Source organism: Pectinophora gossypiella, chromosome 12 (assembly GCF_024362695.1).
Source record: "Pectinophora gossypiella chromosome 12, ilPecGoss1.1, whole genome shotgun sequence".
Lineage (NCBI taxonomy): Eukaryota > Metazoa > Arthropoda > Insecta > Lepidoptera > Gelechiidae > Pectinophora > Pectinophora gossypiella.
This window is the reverse complement of record NC_065415.1, coordinates 7,457,483-7,475,408: the sequence shown is the minus strand read 5'-3', so window position 1 is coordinate 7,475,408 and position 17,926 is coordinate 7,457,483. Positions and strand designations below refer to the sequence as shown.

At 38.9% G+C, this 17,926-nt stretch overlaps 2 protein-coding genes across 2 annotated transcripts; both read right to left on the bottom strand.

Annotated features, from left to right (window-relative positions):
• Nucleotides 1-281: 281 nt before the first annotated feature.
• On the bottom strand, nt 282-16,872 carry LOC126371601 (mucin-19-like). The gene is made up of 6 exons (XM_050016919.1): nt 16,841-16,872; nt 15,974-16,510; nt 8,957-9,154; nt 3,147-3,414; nt 1,109-1,167; nt 282-857 (listed from the first exon to the last, which is right to left on the bottom strand). The coding sequence occupies exons 1-6, from the start codon at nt 16,850-16,852 to the stop codon at nt 282-284; spliced, it is 1,650 nt and encodes a 549-aa protein (XP_049872876.1). The 5' UTR covers nt 16,853-16,872.
• On the bottom strand, nt 3,094-4,078 carry LOC126371122 (keratin-associated protein 19-2-like). Its single transcript, XM_050016335.1, has 2 exons — nt 4,035-4,078; nt 3,094-3,414 (listed from the first exon to the last, which is right to left on the bottom strand). Exons 1-2 carry the CDS (start codon nt 4,044-4,046, stop codon nt 3,139-3,141), a joined length of 288 nt encoding a protein of 95 aa, XP_049872292.1. The 5' UTR covers nt 4,047-4,078; the 3' UTR covers nt 3,094-3,138.
• Nucleotides 16,873-17,926: the final 1,054 nt, after the last annotated feature.

Below are 17,926 nucleotides of genomic sequence, written 5' to 3'. Positions count from 1 at the left end.
GAGCTGCTTCCATGACTTACGTCTACAAAAAATGTAAATGTAGTTACATTACGTACAACAATGAAAGTATTAGATATTGTATTGTAATGTAAATTAAGTCACACAATCCTCTCTTTTTTATCATACTAGAATATTGTAGGAAAAATGAAAGAATAAATTCAAAATACTTTCCATTTTTTATTGTTTTTTTCAGTTTATCTTTCGTCATGGATATTTACAATCATGTTTTTAATAAATATTATTTCTTCTAGGAAATAAATATTATTTTGAGACTAGATTCTTCACCAGCCATAGTTGACACCAAGACCGGAGTATGAAACGTGAGAGACGGCGGGGGCGGCGGAGTAGGCGACCGCGGTCTTGAGGACGGGGGCGGCGGCGGCGTAGGACAGGGCCGGGGCGGCGGCGTAAGTGGCCACAGCGGGAGCAGCGATGGTCTTTGTCACGACGGGGCTGGCGTAGGCGACGGGAGCGGGAGCGGCGTAGGCCACGGCGGGGGCGGCGTAGGCCTTAGTGACGAGGGGAGCAGAGTGGACGGACTGGTAGGAGACGGCGGGAGCGGCGTAGGACTTCACTACGGGAGCCGCGGCGTAGGTAGCGACAGCGGGAGCGGCGTAGGACTTGAGGACGGGAGCAGCGGCGTAAGTAGCGACAGCGGGTGCGGCGTAGGACTTGAGAACGGGAGCGGCGGCGTAGGTGGTGAGAGCGGGCGCGGCAGCGTATGCCACGGGAGCGGCATGCGCCGTGTGGGTCGAGTATGACACAGAGGAGACAGGGGCAGCATATGCCACGGGAGCGGCGGCGTGCAGGAGGTTGCCGGCGGAGGCGATGCCCGCGGCGCACAGGAAGATGACGACCTGGAGGAGCAAAATATTATGAATACAATTTTGTTCACACGTAGGTACATATATGTAAATCATTTCGGGGGTGTTTTATTATACGTTGAATTAGGTTCAGATACCTAACTGGTCCACACGTTAGTTTTGTTTTGACCCTACTTATCTAGCCTCTAGATAGCGTAAAGATTATCTAAGCATGATTTATGAAGCACTTTTTTTAAACATTAAAGCTACACTTAATCAATACGAAAAATTGAATCCTTCTGTACCTTGGTGTACATGATTGTGTTGTTGGTTGATGTTGGAATAATTTTAAGAGTGATTGCGCCTGCTTATATATCGGAGCTCACGACTGGTCTTGCTTACGAATCTGCCGGTATACAACGCCTCCGGCGCTTTCTGTTTCAATGCCAAGGCAGGCTACACCCAAAACGATTCTCTTGCGAAATCGATGAACGCATACATTTTTTAATTTTATTAGCTATAAGGAAATCCTTTTCGGAAGCACGCGTAAGGGTTTTCCTCATTAGCTTGTTATATAACTGTTGTATTTATATGTCCCTACCTATGTAACCTACTACAATTATGCTTGTAATTTGTAAATAAGTAACAATTTATTCAAAACCGATATGCTCAAATAGGAGTTGAGAGTGTTGAGGGGTTGAAAGGGCCACATTGAAGCAATTCATCTAAAAAAGCAATATTGCTATTTGTTATTTTTTGTCATTCTCCATATACTTTTATATACCTACGCACATGTCTAATTGCAATGATGAATTGTTTCAATGTGGTATTTTTAGCTAAGATTTCTGACAGATCTTTATTTAAAGTATATTTTCCGTTCAGTTCATTTTGTAAGACAGAGGCGAAAATTGAACACTCTCCAAGTAACTTTAGTATGAAAGGATTAATTTAGAATAGTTGACCGTTTCTATTCATTACAGTGAATGCAAACTGCGATTAGATAAGTAAGTATCTACATTAGGAAACGGGTTGAACATATTCCTACATACAAAGGCTTTTGTGAGGATAACAAGTAATTTGCCATTATGGATAGACACATGACGCATTACGCTCTTGTTACTTTAATAAGAGTTATAAGGCTTTGCTAATTAGTAAGTAATTTAGAAATGAATGAAAATGGAAAAAAACAAAAAATAATTGAAAAAGTTTCTGATTAAAATGTTGCCTATCTACTACCCCTGCTGGGATATAGGGCTCGAATAATAGATGTCCACTTGCCTCGGCCTTTTCCAACCTCTGTAGCTCTCTCCCAAGACTTGCCGAGGGTTTTGAGGTCTCGGTCAACCGAACGACGCCACGTCTCTTTGGAGCTCCCACTTTTATGTTTTCGAAGTGCTCAACAGGTCAGAGCTGGGGATGGGTGCTCTCTAGGTCTTCTACGGACGTGATGAATTCACCACCATTTCCATGTTGTTAGTTAATTTCCAAAGCTTGGTATTGGTAATAACTATTGTTAGGCCAGAATCTTTAATATTTACTTGTTGTGGAGTTGCTAGTTTTGGGGTTTGGTCGGTTGGAGGTGTATAATACTTATAATAATTATAGTACATACCTACATTAAAAATAACCTACATACAGGGTGTTAGTGACATCGTAACGAATACTCAGGGGGATGATTCAGGCCATGATTCTGAGTTAATATCAAGTGGAATTTTCCGTCGCAAAATTCATGATTTTTTTATTATTTTTTTAATTATTTTCAATTCTATACTTTTGCGATGAAAAATTCCACTTGATATTAATTCAGAATAATCAGCTGAATCATCCCCCTCAGTATTCGTTACGATGTCACTTACACCCCACACAAGTACATACGGTGGCCATACAAGTAGGTATGGGTGTTAGTGACACCGTAACGAATACTGAGGGGGATCAGACCATGATTCTGAGTTGATATCAAGTGGAATTTTCAGTCTGAATATTCCTGAATATTTTTGTGTTTTTTTTTAATTATTTTCAATTCCATACTTTTGCGACGGAAAATTCCACTTGATATCATCTCAGAATCATGGCCTCAATCACCCCTCAAAGTTTTCGTTACGATGTCACTAACACCCTGTATATTATAAATATTTTGAAAGTAACGTAAATATGCGAAATAAATATTTTGAATTGTGGTTAAATTTTAAAAATAAAAAAAGTAAATTGATTCAAAAAATAAATTTATTCACAGACAGCATAAGGACAGTATCATTTGGGAACACAAAATTGAGAAACACTATTGAGCTTGCCGTAGACAGACATATTTTTGGTAGTAAGATTTTGGACGACGCATTTACCAACCGGCATAGCCGTAACCGTCGTAGCCATAGCCAGTGCCATAACCGCCATAGCCCGCGTAGCCGTATGAGGGGGTAATTTCTTTCACGACAGAAACGTGGGATGTAGCAGGAGCGTAGCCGGCATATCCGCCATAACCGTAGCCAGCCAAGCTGCCATAGCCAGCATAGGTTGCAGGATAGCCCGCCGACCAACCGCCGTAGCCAGCGAGGCCGGTGTTGTAGACGACTCCAGCGCAGGCCATGCCAAGAAGGCAGGCAAGGACAGCGACCTGACAAGGGAAGAAAATATTAGACGACCGTTATTACAAAATTCTTAGTGAAAGTCCAGCTAGTTCTGCGTTTAAAATTCTATCATTTAAGCACTAGTTCTGAGCGTGTTATGTTCTGCAAATCGCATTTTTGGAAATCAATGTTGTTTTTTGAAAACAAGTGCAGAATAAAGTACTACAAAACTATTTAATCTTCAATAGTGGACAAAATAGTAGATACGGAATGGCAAGTCCTTATTATTAAGTTATTAATTTATCTTATGTGCAGTTTTACCACAGCGGACTCGACCATAAAAGACGGCGATACGACTCACCACCGTTCACGTAGGTACAGTCATAAGCAATATTATGTACCCACTTTAGAACCCTGTCGCACAATCATATTTGACATTTAATAAGACTTACGGTTTTATTTGTCAAAAAAGTTAATGTGACATGGTTTCAAAGTGTATACATATTAGTACTCATGACCGTACTTAGTTCATCTTGCAATGGATATAAGTACCTCTGAGCACCCGAATTAGGATATAATCGTAAGTTTATACTCGTACTACTTGCTACTAAAAGAAAAGAAATAAAATTAAGTAATTTATTTGAGATATAAAATATATTATATTTACCTTAGCGAACATTTTTGATTGTTTTAGTTATTACTTCAACGTTGATGAGTTGAATAATTACTTTGCTATTGTTGTCCGTTTATATACCTACTGAAAGATGTAGGAAACACAAGTTTTTATTCGCCAAGGCTCTGCCTATATTATCCTTTTAACAGAGCGTAACAAATATGTTTATCACTAATTAGTATTTGAAATATGACTTTTGTTAATCTAGGGTTAATACTAATGTAGTTGAACTAAATATGATTTCTACTACATTCGTATTGACTCCTCTCCATTTTCTTAGCAATGTATTAAAATTAGTCTATGTACCTAACCTAACCTAATCTAATCTTTGATTTCAGGGATGTTCTTTTGCATGATATGACCGAGGCAAGCATGCGTCATGACAAGAGCCGCAGGTTCGAGTTATAAATTGATCTATTACTTATTTTTAATTACTCCAAAGGTTGCTACAGTTGCCAGTTTTTATTAGTTTTTTATTTAGGGCTGTTGGGCCTTATCCCGGGTAGGCTTCGAATCCCGGGTCGGGCTCAAAACCATTGAATTGGACTTTATGAGTGTGAATTCATGTTTGAATCGTGGTATCCCGTGTTTCCATGATCTATGTCCGTTTAATGGCAATAGGCTCTTAGACATAGCTAAGGTATACTATAAATTTCTGCCTACATCATCGGGGACTTGGACTGATACTGTTATATTGGGTTTTATATTTGTTATTGAGAGGAAGGGGAAGACCAAGAAGAGCATACATGGAACAGGTTAAAGAAAAGGTTAACTTCGTGTCTTATAGGGAAGTCAAGGAATTGGCCTTTGATAGACTGGAATGGAAAATTCTACACCGACAAAAGCGTGGCTCTTAAATTGATGATGTGATTTGTTATTGAGTTGGATTATACTAAATCACGTGTTCAACGCTAAAAATATTGTTAGGAGATTCACATGTTCAAGAAAGTAGATTGTAAGAGGCACGTGACCTAACCTGTAATTGGGCTGCTTTCCTTTCAGGTTGGGTGATCAGGTAACACTCCCTTCTGTGAGAAACTAGTGCTGCACAATAAAATCTGTAAAATTCAATAAGAGCCATAAAGGTGGCACCGGCGCGGAATTGGTTGTGACGTCAATAGAATAGACCAGAACAAATGTTACTTTTTTCAAAGCATACAACCCCAACCCCCTCAAATTTATAATAAATAGGTAAGTACTTATAATGCCAAATATACGGACATACAAAATTCAGGAAATCCTTGACCTGATGTTTTGGTACGAAACAGTAAAAAATAATCTAATAATCTGTCGCCTTGAACAATTTTAACACCAGCGCTTGTTATTATTATCATTAAAATGTTAATTTTTTGTTATTTATAACCGTAAAATTATATTTTAATTTATATGCGTAGCGTTACGACATACTGTAATGTAGTCAGTGCAGCCAACACGTCAATCATGACATTGATCATTTATCTGTTCTGTCTACTTCAAAACAAGATATTCAAATAACAGGATTCCCTATGCAGCGGGTTCAGAAAAGATGTGGGTATGTATTACGACTATTTCATGACATCAATTTTATTTTGTGGCGTGTCATTGAATAAAAATTTTAACAGAATTTTAAAGTGTCCTTGGGGGTTAAAATGGCCACCTCGAGGCAATTCATCTAAAAAAAGCAATATTGCAACTTGACATTTGTTTGCATTGCGCACTTACTTTTATTATGCGTCAATGATACGCCACAAAATAAAATTTAACATAGCGTAAGCTCACAACTATATCCCAAAGAGTTGTTAGAGGTCCATCAAGTAAAAAATAAATTTCAATAAACTATAAATGCGTGGTGGTGAAAGCATCTAAATTACGTTATTGATCTTTTAACAAACTCCCCAACCGGGTGACCAACCGTGAACTTGACGTTTTTGTACCTAATGGCATAAATTAAAAAAAATATTAATACGTAAGTAATAAGTAGTAGTTTCTGACACATTGCCACCTTTTTTTGACGTGACTTATTGTAGATTTGCCGCAGATGGCATTAATTACTTGGCCGAAACACATTGCCACAGAATCGAATAGTCTACATTAGTTAACTTCAGAACTTTACAATTTGACTTAATGGTTTCAAAATGTGTTCTAGAGTTTCGTATTCAAAATTAGTTATTCACACATAAGTTTAAATTACCTATTCCATCTCAGAAGCAAGGCAAAGTTTATCATTATCTCCAAATCTGATACGTTCCTTGTTAGGCGATAATATAGCGCAATGTTCACTTGGTTCGTGCGAGACGTGTATGTTAATATAAATGTTGCAGGCAAAGTTTAGAGTTAAGACATAGTGAATCATCCAATCGACTGGTACTCGTACAAAATATAGATGAAGATTTTTGCCAGAAACAACAACCCGGGCGAATTAAACAGGAATCTCGCTGATATGTGATATGTCGGGTTATTGGCCAAAATAATATTTTGAGGCGGTTTTTTAAATTTCTTATTAAACTTGACGCGGGTCGATTATCCGGCCTTTTCGGCGGATAAGAAAAGTACAGGGGGATTAAAATAGCCACATCGAAGCAATTCATCTAAAAAAGCAATATTGCTATTTGACATTTGCGCATAAGTATAAAAGTAAGTGCGCAATGCAAAAAATTGCTTCGATGTGGCCATTTTAGCCCCCCAGGTATAACTTAAAATAAAATTAGATGGTCTGTACTGGAATCAGCATCATTGTCTTGTATGTAGTCCGCTGATGCCTTACTTACGAGCACCGCCTCACGTGCATGGCACCGTGTCTTAAGCTCCACCGGATTACATGCAAATCAATGCGACATTACAACCGCTTCACCGCCAACGGCGTCGTCGTCGATGCGCATGTGTGTCGTGTGATAATCGCCATTCTAATAAAATAATTCCCTCAATGGATTTCTCGACTTGACTGGACAAATGGGGAGCAATGAGGGCTGTTAGTCGGAAATCAGAGGCCGGTATTGTTTTTTTTTTGACGTGACTTATTGTAGATTTGCCGCAGATGGCATTAACTACTTGGGCGGAAAGGTACCGTGGTACTGTAGTCAGTACGAGTTTTGTCCAATGTCCATACATCTATCTGTAACATACGTAAGTAACATAAATGTGAGTGAAACTTCCGATATTAATAAAACATTGTATCTCAGAGATCGTGTTTATTAGGAGACTCATTTATATGGAGTACATTTTAAGTTTAAGTACGTCTGCGTTTTATGAGGGGCCAGTGCGTTTTCTCACGATTTTGTGGACATTATTATTGTGAAGCAAAATACCTTATTAAGTATTTTATTTAAGTAGATAACTACAAAGAAGAACTCTTTACGAAATAAATATTTTGATAACATGCAAATGTAGACTCATTCTCATGCCCGCACGCAATTAAATATTTGTGCTGTGAAGTAAGTAGGTATATCGTAGTAAGTATGTAAAACTATTACAAAATTGCAATATCTACAAGGCATCATAACGAAATTAATTGATACTAAAATTCATGGATTTTCATGAATTATCAGTGATATTCATAGTCTAATATTATATTATGTCACTAAAAGCCTGTATAATTTTGCGTCCGTTTTTTTCGAAGAAAACTATGAATCTTAAATCATATGCTCAGCGGTGAAGGAAAACATCGTGAGAAAACCCACATTCCTGAGGAATGCTTACTGTATCGTATCGTGCTGGATTTCCCTTCGCGGGTTATGAGGTCAGGCAGGGAAACGCTTCTTTATGAAGCCAGACTTGTCAAATGTTCAATTTAGGTAAGGGACCCTGTGAAGACGGGATATCGCTATGGAGATGATGATGAATAAGTATCACGTAATTCATTACAAGTCAAAATATAGGTATTACAAATATATTTCAACACTATAACTGGAACATGGCTTTGATTTAGTATGATAGAAACTATAATTTATTGGTCGGAGCAATCCTGCTTTTAACAACTTATGAAAAAGCTTATAAATACTTGAGTTCCCGTACTCGAACGGGTTACGAATTTTTATTGGTTTTTCGTCAAGAAATGGATATCGCGAGAAAACTTGTGAAATTCCAGAATTATATTTTATGCTAGTAGATATAATCGTCGTATTTGGTAAACCTTTTGCCTTCTTTTTCTACTAAAGGTAAGTTCGCGTACCACCTTGAAAAAACACTAAGCCCATCCCTAGGGTTAGGTCTATTGTATTTGCCTTTCATCCAAATGGGTCCCATAGGAGTGAAAAGGTAGCAGATAGTCGGGTGGTACATATTTTTCATTATAATACAAATTGTAAGAGCCATGTCTCCCTAAGACACTGTGGGAGTACCACCGTAGTCGTGCCTCCATCAACAAAATGTATGCACTCCCAGAATAGGTTTATACAACTGCTGGTCATGCGACCGTGGTTGCACCACCATGATGTCCCAGTGAGATAGAGACCTTAGTAAATTAGTCATGATTCATTACTAAATTAGTAATTTGTTAATTACTCATTTGCACGCATAATAGAAAATAGTTTGATGTCGACGAGTACAATAAAGAAAACAGTAATTAATGCAGAAATACAAGTAATGGATGATGAAGAAACACATATGACATTATTTTACAAAGCGTTTATTTTGACAGGTACACAAGACAATTTACAATTAAAAATCTAATTGAGCAGATACAATTTTACTAACAAAATTTACATATTTTTTTAATAGACTCATTGTTTGGTAAATCACCACAGGTATTTGCTGCTGTAACCCAGAGGAGAGTAGCCTGAGTAGGAGATAGGAGCAGCATAAGATTTTACAATAGGGGCGGAATAAGAGATAGAAGGAGCGACGTAGGACTTAACGATGGGAGCAGAGTAAGAGACAGCAGGGGCGGAATAGGCAATAGGAGATGAGTAAGAGATCGCAGGAGAAGCGTAGGACTTAACGATAGGAGCGGAGTAGACCGCGGGAGCGTAGGACTTGACAATAGGAGCGGAATAGACCGCAGGAGCTGCAACGATTGGAGCGGAGTATGCTGAAGCGATGCCGGAGTATCCAAGGCTGTTGTAACCCAGGGAGTGTCCAAGTCCTCCGTAAAGGTTGCCAGCGAGGCTCAGGCCGAAAAGGCAGACGAAGACTGCAATCTGAAAGAATAATAAACTAAGTAAGTATATACATAAATACATGCCCTTGCCCCAGAGTTATCAGAAAAAGAACTTGCACCTACTATTGATACAAAATCCTATGAAGGATGTAATGAATTAAGTACGAGTAGATATGTCATTTGAAATTAAATGTTGTTCAATGTTGTCCGTGCTTCGAAATGCACGTTACAACGTTGGTTGCTTGGTAAGCAGCTCAATAATAACCCTGACACTAGGGTTGCTGATGTTGGTAATCCACTTCATTACCCACACGATAGAAGAAATGTTATAAATTATATTTTGCTATAAAAGTTAAAAAACTAGTCAACCATGTCAGAACATCCTCCGTGGTCTAGTGGTTAGAGCGTAAGGCTCACGATCTGGAGGTCCGGGTTCGATTCCCGATGGGGACATTGTCGAAATCACTTTGTGAGACTGTCCTTTGTTTGAAGGACTTTTCAGGCTTGAATCACCTGATTGTCCGAAAAAGTAAGATGATTCCGTGTTTCGGAGGGCACGTTAAGCCGTTGGTCCCGGCTATTAGCCGTAAAAACACCTCCACCAACCCGCATTGGAGCAGCGTGGTGGAGTATGCTCCATACCCCCTCCGGTTGATTGAGGGGAGGCCTGTGCCCAGCAGTGGGACGTATATAGGCTGTTTATGTTATGTTATGTTTTAGAAAGTCTCTTCATCAAATAAAATGAATTATTTTTCCTTACCTTAGCGATCATTTTGCTGTTTATATGTATCGTCTTCACGTTTGATGAGTGATATAGTTTCGGTAACAAGTGTAAACGCTTATATAGTAAAATTTTGTAAACTGGCCTCGTATGACAAGGCTCTGGGTGTTTTAACTATTGGCGCATAATCGTCTTGGTAATGTTGCGAATTTGGTGATGTGGTATTTAATTTGTAGCGTGAGAATCACATAAATAACCTATATATAAAATTGAAAGTGACACATTTATGATTGTTGCATAATCGCATGCCCTTGTTTGATTTAATGATACAGGTTGTAAGTATAAAATGCCTATACGTATATATCTAATCTTACTATATATCTTTAATTGCTACTTTTGATAATTAGCTCGCTACCCATCTGCTCAAGAAGGTCAGAAGCTTCTTCTTTTTTTTTTGACGTAACTTATTGTAGATTTGCCGCAGATGGCATTAACTACTTGGCCGGACAAATGGGGAGTGCTGAAGGCTCTCACCCGGTACAACGTTTAAGACAACAGGCCTGAGGGTGCCCAGTTGGGCGCGAACCTCGGCTCAGGGCGTCGCTAAGAGGAAAAATATTTGAAAGAATTAATCAACCCTAGTGGGTCGATAGCGATAAGCGCTGAATGAGGGAAATCGTCGACCACGCCGGCGGGGTCGGTATCGGGGTCCTGAAGTGTTTGATGTCGCGAGCTGATTAGCTGCCTCTATGGCTAGAGTAATCGGGTCGTCGGGATCGTATATTACGACCTTCGGACGCCGATACTTTTCAGTACCGTCCCTAAGCGGGAACAAGAAGGTCTGAAGCAAATTGTTTGTTTGACAGGTTAAAATTTAGGAATTAATGTAGATATTCTATCGTGTGGGTTGTGAGGTGGATGACCAACCTCAACAACCCTGGTGGTGGTTATTATTCAGCTGCCATATGACCTTTTTTGACGTGATATATTGTAGGTTTCCCGCAAATGGCATTAACTACTTGACGCTGAGAGCTCTCACCTGATCCGCCATAGGAACGTACTTACATTAGTAAGTAGTAACACGGACCAACAGCTTAGCGTGCCTTCCTAAACCCCGAACATCTTCTGGACTATCACGTGATTAGCCTGTAATGTCACATGACATGTCCACACCGGGATTCGAACCTGGGACCTCCGGATCGTGAGCCCAACACAAGGTTATGTTGAGCCACCATTGGCTCCTGACATGACTCGGGAGAGTCCGGTTATCTAACTTAAAGGAGTATTATTCAAAAACAGTTGTATAGTATTCATACAGTACTAATTAATACTAATTACTTACACGTAAATAAAACTTAAAGATAATATTATGACATTATGATAGATAAGTTCATTTAAATACGCTCCGGGGTATGACCCCTGTTGCTGTGAAAGTTCACTGACCCGCAAGTTGAGCTACTCGTTGGTAAGTCACGACACTGTGTTTATAACAAGAGCTTATTAAAGTTAATCATGTTTCGTAATGCATGTGTAAGTGAGTAGCTATAAGCATATAAACAATAATGTATGGATATGGAGCACTTAGTCTCATTTATAGGTTAAGTTATATGAAGTCTAGTAGGTTATAGATGTAGGTATGTTCAATAAAACTCGTGTAAGCAATTCTTTTTGAATTTTTAGTTTTTTTTACACAGAAACAAGATCATAAAGTTGTTTACATACTAAAACGGTTCAGCTTATTTTTTCTAACAGAAATCTCTTCCACTATCCTGGGAAAGAGACAAAGTCAAACTACAATAAAGCAGATAGGCGTGTACAATTATGTAGAGACTGTCAATTATGAAGTAGATGATAGGCAGTAAATAAATTAAAACTAGCATTCTCACCCAAATGGCAAGCAATATGTTTTGTATCTAATTTAAATGGTCTTCTTATGGTACTTGAAAACATCTTTGTTTGTTATCCTGGTGAAGTGATAAAGTAAGGTTACTTTTGTCTGGCCAAGTAGTTAATGTTATCTGCGGCAAATGCACATTAAGTCACGTCAAAAAAAAAAAAGGTTAAGTACTATAGAAAACGTCAATAGATACACTTGTAAGAAGTTATTTTGTGATTATTTTGACCCATTCATTTCGGTGCATATTGGAGACTGCTCGCATCGAGCTGGCTGGCTTAGTCGCGCACCAATTTGGCGGTCTTTTTGTCTTAAATATAAACGCGTACGCATTTCTCACCGTCACTCGCTCGGCGCTCGGTATGTTGACGATGGTCACAATTTCACAAATGCTGCGTGACAAGTTAGGGCATACTAGTTTTTAACATGTTACCATGACAGTACGGCATCATCTTACGTAGTGCAACTCGTCCACAAACATGCTCCAAATCCAAATACGGGAAAGTTACGACACTGAGTAATGTCACGACATTATCTGAACGCGCCTTTAGTTTTTCACACACTAGCGGCGTGCATTCATTAAAGGTTATCTAGACTGCTGTCAATTGGCATTAAAAAAAACTAGTTTATTTGTATATCTATTGGTATCGGTAACTATAACATAGGAGACGCAGAGGAGAAGCAGTTCCAAGATGATGCGTGATGAACCAAAATTTTGACACGGTCATTTCATCGTTTCTGACCATATAATTGTCGTTTCGTTGATTGTTTCTAACATGTAAACCCAAATAAGTCATGTTGTTCTGTCAAAATACGAACAAAGTCACGTGCCACACATGTTAGGGATAAAACCAAATGGGATTCGATAAAATTTATTGAATCGATCGATAATTTTATATTTTGCGCTAGTTAAGTCTACTGGACGTGTTTGAGGTGCAATGGAGAGGAGAAGTGAATAACCAACGGTCAGGATAGGGAGAACATGAAGCTCAAATGGGCCCTCCCATTTACCCAGCAGTGGGACAATTCAGGCCACGAAAAAAAAACGATGCCTGTTCCATAATTTCTTATATTCCTAGTTACTAATAGTTTAGTCTGCGAATAAATGTACTTGACGAAAGTGCAGCCATTTCCTGACCTTGCTTCCTAAAGTAAATAGGTAATATAATTACATATATAAGAAAAAAAAAAAAAGATATTTCTTGTTAAATTAAATTAACACACTTTAAAATACAATTAACGCATAATTACTGTTTCTTTATGCTAATTATTATGACGCTCTGTCATTTTATTTCGTCATTCAGTAGTGAAGTAGTGAGATGGATTGCGTTTGTATTGTGATGAGTGCACGCAATCTTTTTTAAGGTCAATGTATATAAAGGCACGGAGCTGAGTTCCGGGCCAGGAGCTATATATTAGACCGTGGGACAAGGGGCCGGGAATCATCTTACACTTTCGGACAAACAGGTGATTCAGTCTGCTATGTCATAGCTAAACAAAGGACTGTCTCACAAAGCCGTCTATGAACTATAAGGCCATTGCTTTGTTTCCACAAAAATAGTAATAGCACAGATTAGGTAATAGTTACTACGTAAGTAATAGCTTACAATAATCGCCGTGTATACGAGTACCCAGCCAAACTATGTTCTGGACATGTCGTACACTTTCCCATATTCCCGCTTTCTGTACCGCATTTAGATGCAATGAGCTTAATAAGAAAACAAGAAAAACTAAAACCCAACTACTACGGTAAGAACAGCTCCATGATAGATTTTCTCCCTTTGAAAGATTTAGCGACAAAATAATGATTTATGAAGTACCTAAGGTATCTCCTAAATCATATCTCCTAAGCCGTAAATAACCGCTGAGCATACTGAACATGGGGGTGTTTCTAGGAGCTAATGAGCCCCTCTATTTAATTTTTCATTTTGAACGTGAACCTTTGGGCCACACTGTATCTGCTATACGGTGACAAAATCTTTCTTTTTTAAGTACCAATACCATGTTCGTGTAAACTTTCTGGGTAACTAATAAGCTAAAATAATAACTGTTATCGTTTTTCATATTAAGTGAATTTGTAATTCTTTATGAGAAATAAATAACTTTAAACCGAACGTAAGTTTGTTGTTTGTATGTCCGACACACCACTGATCGTTTTGCAATTTTCTTTAATTTACGCATAAAGCATTACTTATTATATTAAAATGACATCTCGCAAGATTCCTAATAACACATAATTATGAAAACCGATTTTCATGTAGGTAAGTAAGTTGAATGATATTTTTAATCCGATAAGTATGTTTAGATGACTAACTACCATACTTTTTAAATAACTAACACTGATACTACAAGCCCTTATAAGTGTTATCTTCATACAAAAGACATCAACGAGATCGTTTTAAGTTTACGCGGTTCATCATCATCATGAGACTCCCGATATTTCGACACTGTTGCAAGTGCCATGATCACGGGATGGGATGTCTGCCCGTAGAAAATTATGGATCTACCTACTCCACTCCAATCTCATCAGTCATCCCGTGATCATGGCACTTGCAACAGTGTCGAAATATCAGGAGTCTCATATCCCTACTTTAAACGTGGTAAGGACCCGTTATTATGTGTTTTAATCAATGAGATCGTTGTTATTATTCCATAATAATGTTTTTGACCATAACTTTAAAATTACTAAGCCAATTTTGATGACTTGCACTATTCCCTACGTTGGACGATGCGTAATCCAATAAAATTATTGGAATACAATTTGTAGTTTCTGAGAAATGCGATAACGTTTTTTTCAAGTCGGTTAGGAAACTTTACCAGGGTAATGGGTTGTGTGTATAAGCGATAGGCTGGTGTGTTACATTAGGTCTTCATTAAGTACCAAAGCTAGGCGCAAGATGTCATCTGAAGATAGTGGTCTTCTTCTATCGTGTGGGTTGTGAGGTGGAGTACTAACCTCATCAACCCTGGTGTCAGGGTTACTATTGAGCCGCCAAAGGCCCCAGACATGGGTCATGTAACGACTACTTACTTACATCAGTAAGAAGTAACCGGGCTTAACGGCTTAACGTGCCTTCCGAAGCACGAATCATCTTACTTTCGGATAATCAGATGATGAGCCTGTAATCAAACTAGGGACCACAAAGTAATTTGCCTAAAGTAATTTGTTATTTGTATTTTGTAAGTGGTCCGTCTTGCTTACCGCGACTAAGATTACATACTGACTTCTTGTAAGTGCTGTTAGATAGAAAGGAATCGATCGACTATTCTATTGTACGTCACAACACTAGATACTAGATACTACTTTGACAGATCTAATTCTTACCGCGCATTTAAGCTATTGTAAAATTTAATCTGATGGCGGCCAAAGGGAATCTTTATTGAAATATAATCACTAATTATTGTACTAAACTGGTCGTTCTGTTTTTAATATAACTTATTGTATGAAATCCGCGATAGTCCTGTCCAAAAAATTCGTGATCGAAGACCCATCGTAGGGTCGTTGGTTCGAATCGCGGCTCGAGATCTAAACCACTGAATTCGACTTTATGAGTTTGGTGGAACATAGATGATAATTGATATCACGCGGTTTCCAAGATTTGTGCTTGGATAATGGCAATAGGCTCGTCCCCTATTACATGGGGCTTAACTTAGCTGACGAGGAGTTGGTTTATATATAATAATAATAATAATAATAATAATAATTGGTGGTTTAATAAGTCCATTTAAGCTTGTGTGTGTACGCACGTACTTGTTTTCTATTTATTAGGTGAGTATGGAAACTGGTATTAATGGAAGCGATTTTTACTTGATGTACCTAGGTAATAAATGCTATAATCATCTATGAAAAATGAAGTGGTGAACAGTGAAGATTAAGATAAAGACTATTCATTTAAAATTATTTTTTTCTGAGAAATATATTTTTGGCACTTTTTTTGGCATTTTTGGCCTATGTAATATGGGAGTTTTGAGATAAAGGAAGTTGATGCGTAGTACTCAATCAGAGAGTTTTCTATTTAGTAATTACCGACGAAAATGATTTACGAGGTGTTCTAAGTATTGACTTAATGTAATAAACAATAATTTATCATCGTTCACTGATAGATTGTAAGACGGATTAGATGCGCATAAATAAAATGATGACACATATCCTTCATTTTTCCACGTTTAATCTCATTGTACAAAAATAAATATACAAATTAAAAAACAGAACTAGAATTTGAACACAGTCGGTTAGGCGATCACCAGCCGTAGTTACCAGCTAGGCCGCTGTATGAGACATGAGAGACGGCGGGGGCGGCGGAGTAGGCGACGGCGGGAGCGTGAGCGTATGTGGCAAGGGGAGCGGCGTGAGCGGCGTATGCGACGGGAGCGGCCTGGGCGGCGTATGCCACGGGAGCGGCGTGGGCGTACGCGGCGTAAGGAGCGACGGTCTTAGTGATCAGGGGCGCTGCGTGGGCGGTGTGGGTCGAGTACGAAGACACCGATGAGACCGCAGGCGCGACCGCCTTGACCACAGGAGAAGAGTAGGCCACGGGAGCGGAGTATGCAACGGGCGCGGGCGCGGCGTACGAGATGGCAGGAGCGGCGTAGCTCTTCAGGACCGGAGCAGCGGCGTAGGACGCGACGGGGGCGGCGTAGGACGCGACCGCAGGGGCGGCGTATGCGGAGTAAGCGGGAGCTGCGTACGACGCATAGGGGGCGGCGGCGTAGGATGCCAAGTGGCCGCCCAGCAGGTTGCCGGCACGAGCGGCCGCCACCGCGCACAAGAACACGATTAACTGTAACAAGAAACAAAACTGAAACTCACAGTTCAAACTTATTAACCACCCTCGAGATTTGTTCAAGATCTCGGACACTCTCTAAAAATTAAAAAAATAATAAAGAAGGTTTAAAATATTAATCTGATTTTAGTTCACTTGTAGCCTCTTGCGACCCTTTTATTGTTACTTAAAAAGCTTTTATGGTGAATAAATTTTACGGTCGAATTTCCAATATCATTAAAATATTTCTAGCGGCTAACAACTTTTTAATGTGTAATTCTATAATTTTATATTAAAACACTTTTTATGGATCACTTATTCACTATAAAACAGCTGAGTGTCCCGTACCTTAGCTGCCATTTTGCTATATTAAATCCACTACGGCAAGTGATACGGTTAAGGTGCAGGCGCGGGCATTTATACTATTCTCGTTACCCCCGTGCGCCGGCGCACCTTAGCGCAGCGTCGGCACAGGCATTAGATCCCTGTCGCAAATGTCGAGACCCAACTCATATAGTTTTAATCCATTAAATTTTATGGAACCATACATTCTAATTATCAGGTTAGCTTATGTTAAATGATAATGCGCGAATAATGATTTATTGCATGTTTTAAGTATATAACAGGTTAGGTATTATTTCATCGACTTGATTATTATAAAATAGTGAAGTTTGTTTTAGGGATACAGTTTGTTCTACGAACCAACAATCAATCTTTATTTTTTCACCGAAAAGAATGCAATGATATGAGTATCATTGTCACTTGTTTTGTAACATCTTCTTTGTGCATCTGGTTCCATAGCCAAGTTGCGCACGAGTATGCCAGTAGACAGTGAAAGTGGTAAAAATATGGAATTGACATGTCACCTTATGACAATCCCTTACATGTTTCATCGCTGTCACTGGCAATAGGCTAGTTTCTAACTAGTAGAATCGGTTACTTTTTACTAAACGTCAAAACACGAGATTTCCATGGACTTTGCATGAAAAAGCAACATCTAACGTCATAGAAAAAGTGACAAAATGTCGCACTTATTATTACGTTTTTCTTTATTCAAATTCATAAATAAGTTACATAGAAAAAAAAAGAAAACGTATTTTGTCACGTATCTCCCCCTATCCATCCATAGGGAAGGCCCGTGCCCCAGCAGTGGGGACGTTTATGGGCTGATGATGATGATGATGAGATCTGTTTTTATTTAGTAAGTAATCAAAATTTCATATTTATCTTTGTCCTAGGAAACTACCCAATAGTCATAATTATTAGTAACTTGGTTAAGACGTTTGGTCTAAGTACTAAAACAGGGTGGTTGCCATATGCAATACTTACGAATTCTGACGAATTGTGTGGCGACCCTAATACCGATTGTAAGCGTTTATGAATGTTATAGAATACGGATCCTGTAAGTAGAGTCAAGCCTAATTAGGGTCTACT